The sequence below is a fragment of the Alosa pseudoharengus genome, unplaced genomic scaffold (assembly GCF_046254945.1).
Source record: "Alosa pseudoharengus isolate Yale_2024_CS ecotype anadromous, Long Island Sound unplaced genomic scaffold, YU_APseudo_1.1 YU_APseudo_1.1_scf_8, whole genome shotgun sequence".
Lineage (NCBI taxonomy): Eukaryota > Metazoa > Chordata > Actinopteri > Clupeiformes > Clupeidae > Alosa > Alosa pseudoharengus.
The window spans coordinates 5,972,000-5,976,999 of NW_027468870.1; the positions used below are offsets into that span (position 1 = coordinate 5,972,000).

Consider the following 5,000-nt stretch of genomic DNA (forward strand, 5'->3'; position numbering starts at 1 on the left):
ACAACGCACCATCCTTCTATCATCCATGAACGCACACCAGCTCACGATTCTAAAGCTTTTGACGAGTGACGATGCACTTTTGACTGTCATGATAGGGCCCACAGACTATTTTCAAAAGATGTGTTGCATCATTTGCCAAGAAATTTGGAGAAAAAAATGGAAAAAATTAAAAAAAAGAAGAAAATGCATCTTGTTTCATTATTGAAGAGTTCAACAAAACATTGGCATTGTCACTCAAGTATTTATCCCCACCACTGTCACTGTCTTTTTAATATTAGTGCACATCTCCTCAGAGCCTTCACACCTGCAAAGTTGCGTGAATGGTAAGTTGTTACTCTTGCAAGAACACCTTCCACTGCATTGGCTAGCAAGACAACAGCACTTCACAAGCTCCACAGGAGCCCATCGCCCATCAACAATTTGCTTTCATCCCAGTGATAGTGAGTCAAGAATCTTTGGAGCAGGCACTGTATCTTGTGCCCAAACATTTGCTTGTCAGTGTGCTCTCAGAATTTCGATTTCAATTTAATTTCACTCATAGAGCATCAAAACATTACACATGTCTCATGGCGTTTAACAGAGTGTTAAACATTCAGACAGAGCCCATGAGTAACAGGGGCAATGAAAAACTCCCTAGAATTGGAGAAACATATAGGATGAAACCTCAAGCAGATCCACGACTCAAGGGTCTGACCTATCTGCCTGGGGTCAGTTACAGGACAGTAAGGTATATATACAGAGAATAGTTAACATGGTATTTAGAGCCACCTGAGGAATATGTTACAAAGTGGTTGGATGGTTACATAACCAGTATGATAATGCATGAATCCTATTTCTCCTGTCAAGTATGGGGTACCTCAAGGGTTAGTTTTAGGACCAATCTTATTTTGTTTATACATGCTTCCTCTTGGGCACATTATCCAGAAACACTGTGTCTCCTTCCACTTCTATGCTGATGATACACAGCTGTACCTGCCCATTAGTTCCTCTGATCCTAGTATGCTGAATTCCTTAAATGAATGTCTTTGTGACATAAAAAACTGGATGTCAAACAATTTCCTCCAGTTGAATTCTGACAAAACAGAAGTCCTCATCATTGGATCCCAGCACATAGTGAAACAAATGATACCATCCTTAGGTCCCTTTCAATTTTTAGACTGTGTAAAACCTGTTGCAAAGAATCTTGGTGTCTGGTTTGACAGTAATTTAAGCTTTGAACGTCACATCACAAAGCTCATACAGTCTTGTTTCTATCACCTCAGAAATATTTCCAAGATTAGTTCCATCTTAACTTTTAAAGACCCCGAGACCATTATACATGCATTTATTTCTTCACGCCTGGATTACTGCAATAGTCTTTTTTCTTGTCTGAACCAAAAATCTATAAAGAGACTTCAAACTGTTCAGAATTCAGCTGCCCGGCTTCTTACTAAGACAAAGTACTGTAATCACATTACTCTTGTTTTAGCCTCACTGCACTGGCTCCCAGTAAGCTTTAGAATTGAATTTAAGATTCTTCTGATTACTTTTAAAGCTCTACATGGCCTGTCTCCCAACTACATATCTGACCTCCTAGTATCTTATACACCTGTGCGTACTGTGCGATCATCTGGTAGTGGTTTCCTAACTATTCCTAAGGTCAATCTCAAAACTAAAGGGGAGAGAGCATTTAGTGTCAGGGCACCTAGGCTCTGGAATGACCTGCCTGATGAAATCAGGTCAGCCAAGTCAGTATGGTCTTTTAAATCCCTCCTTAAAACTCATCTTTACAAGCAAGCCTTCCTTAGTTAAGTTTATTTTCCTTTTTTAAATTTATGTCAAGTTCTAATTGAATTAGTATATATTATTTGATTGTTATATTATTATGTCTTATTTGCATTTTCATTTATGTTAATATTGTACAGCACTTTGTAACTTTGTTTTGAAAAGTGCTATATAAATAAAGATTATGATTATTATTATTATTATTATTTAGTGTTAAGTTCAAATAGTCCAGTGTAGGGGATGAATTGTCCATAGGGATTAGGAGTTGTCATAGGGCAAGTAGTGCGTCGCTAGGCTGCGCGGTCAGGAATCCGAGCATGGGGACAGCAATAGGCGATGGTAGGGCAGTCATAGGGATGGGATTTCCCTAGTTCCCGAGTTTTTCCACTCCCTGGTTGGGTTTTAGAGTTTTAAACATGTTCCACCTAAGGGCTTTAGCTGTTTGAAAACCATGTTTTGAGGAGCTGACACAAATTTCTCACATCTAGTTAACACATCTAGAGATGGATGAGGACCTACTATAAGCCTACAAAGTGTGTTAATGACAACATCATGACATGATTGACTTGAAACAGAAACCTTTCCTTTCCCACGGGATAAACGGTAAATGGCGGGACAAACGGTTGTCTTTAAATATCCTGATAGGATAGGATACGATAGGATACCTGATAGGTCCACCGACTCTATACACGATGTGATTGGCCTGACCGAAGTTTGGTTTTTCCACTTCGCAAACCAACGGAGAGTTGCTACTGTAGACTACCCTGGCTGCAAATTACATTTGCTGCCGCTAGGGTGCGTCAAGATTTCTAGGCTGAGATGTATCTTTTGTCGACGTTCTCCAGTGCCCATGATAATGATACTGTCTTTGTTGATGTCTGGTACCCTGCAAAGGGCAAGCACCAAGACATCTGTGTAACATGTAGATCTGGCAGTTTACATAGTTCAACAGCTTTATGAGGAAGGTAGAGGACGAGGTTGGCTTTGGTTTCCTTCGATCCAAGGAAAGCTTTAAAGTCTTTGATTGGTGTAGTCTTGTATTTTGTATCCCTTATCATGTGCTTTTCCCATTGTATGGACCTGTCTCGTCCTGTCTTTCATGGAGTTTGTGATGGTATAGTTGTTAAATAATAAGTATATGTCATATGCCTCGTGCCTTATTTCAACATTTTCAAAGAAGCATTCTGCCAGATCAGCAGGTTTAGAGGAAGCTTCTTTCCTGCAGCTGAACTCTAGCTCTGCATCCTGGTGACAACCAACCAACTAAGTCCTTTTTTGCACTTCCGGTACTTGTATTCTACACAATGACAATAAAGTTGAATCTAATCTAATCTAATCTATTGTGGTGAGTGCAGAACATTACTTTAATTCAAATGATTATTAGGTTATGTGAAGGAAACTTTTAGGCCGGCTTTACACGACAACGCTCCCGGGTGAAACCGACAAAATATTTTATCAGATGTGCCTTTCGTTTAGACGGCGACAGCGTTTTTGGGGCTTAAAAACGCAAAAAAATGAACCCACCCTCCAGAGTGGAAATCTTAAAGAGGCTCCACCGTCGCGTTCCCGTCTAAAGGGTTGAAAACGCAAAAGTGTGCTTTGAGCTGCTCACGCTGGCTATCCTCGCTTACGCGTTGACGTCATATCCATGTGCAGTACAGCCAAACAACAACAAACATGTCAGATTATTTCCATCAGTCGGACATTCAAGTTGCCTTAGCTGCTTTGATAGCTATTCTTCGCCATGTTTTGGTTTTCGACTGTGGGCTATTTCGCGCTACTACGGAGAGAAGTAGAAGGAAGTTTCAACGCGATGAATTTGCAATTTTTGGTGATATATCCGCCATCTTGGATTTTGGACCTGTGCAGTCCGTGAAAAAATCGGAAACAGGTAGTTTTGCAAACTATAGGGTCTGAAGAAGTGAAAAAACATAATTTGCAAAAATCTATATGAAATGTTCCAAACACTTTTTTTACTACATATCGCCCTGCACTAGGTGTACAAATTGTATACTGTGTAATGAAATATGCAGAAATCCATGTGAATAAGTTTTCCAGCAGGGAGCCTGTTTTCACTGCTGACTTCCCTGTGGGCGGTTGTTGTGTGTGCTGCCCCCTGCAGGTCTGGATGACTGTCTGCAGCAGTACATTAAGAACTTTGAGCGGGAGAAGGTGGGCGGAGAGCAGCTGCTGCGGATCACCCATCAGGAGCTGGAGGACCTGGGAGTGTCCCGCATCGGACATCAGGAGCTCATACTGGAGGCAGTGGACCTGCTGTGCGCTCTGGTGAGGATACACACACACGCACACACACACACACACACACACACCTGGATCTGGGCGTGTCCCGCATCGGACATCAGGAGCTCATACTGGAGGCAGTGGACCTGCTGTGTGCTCTGGTGAGGATACACACACACACACACACACACACACACACACACACACACACAGGAGCTCATACTGGAGGCCGTGGACCTGCTGTGTGCTCTGGTGAGGATACACACACACACACACACACACACACACACACAAACACACAATGTGATTTATCTTCTCAGAACCAGGAACAAGGATGTGTGTGACAATCGGACCACACACACAAAAATGTGTACACACACACACACACACACACACACACATGTACACACACACACACACACACACACACACACACATGGGCATATGTACACTCACACACACACACACACACACACACGTACACACACACACACACACACACACGCACACACACACACCCACACACACACACACACACACACATACACACACAGCAGGCACTTTACTGTGATCAGTCTTCACAGAGAGAGGCTGTTGTTCTGACTGCTGAGTAACCTCCTGTTGCTTGTAGTGTTTATATATAGCCAGCTTTACAGCAGTCATTACAGCTCTCACACACCACCTGTCTTTACCTGTGTCAGGTGTTCACTTCTCTCTTCTCACCTATAGTGGCTGCCATGTGTAGAGCTAGTTTTGCAGCATTATGGCTGCACTGCATACAGGCTATACAGCAAACAGGTACAGACGTTCTGTCTCAGTGCATACAGGTGTAAACAGGTATAGACGTTCTGTCTCAGTGCATACAGGTGTAAACAGGTATAGACTTTCTGTCTCAGTGCATACAGGTGTAAACAGGTATAGACGTTCTGTCTCAGTGCATACAGGTGTAAACAGGTACAGTATAGACGTTCTGTCTCAGTGCATACAGGTGTAAA

General features: G+C 42.4%; 1 protein-coding gene across 1 annotated transcript in view; it reads left to right on the forward strand.

The window, feature by feature from the left end:
* cnksr2b (connector enhancer of kinase suppressor of Ras 2b) overlaps window positions 1-5,000 on the forward strand; it is a 130,544-nt gene that overhangs the window by 21,384 nt on the left and 104,160 nt on the right. Inside the window, exon 2 of the mRNA XM_076274307.1 lies at window positions 3,887-4,050. Coding sequence (XP_076130422.1) covers window positions 3,887-4,050 — 164 coding nt within the window. The remainder of the gene's footprint in view (window positions 1-3,886; window positions 4,051-5,000) is intronic.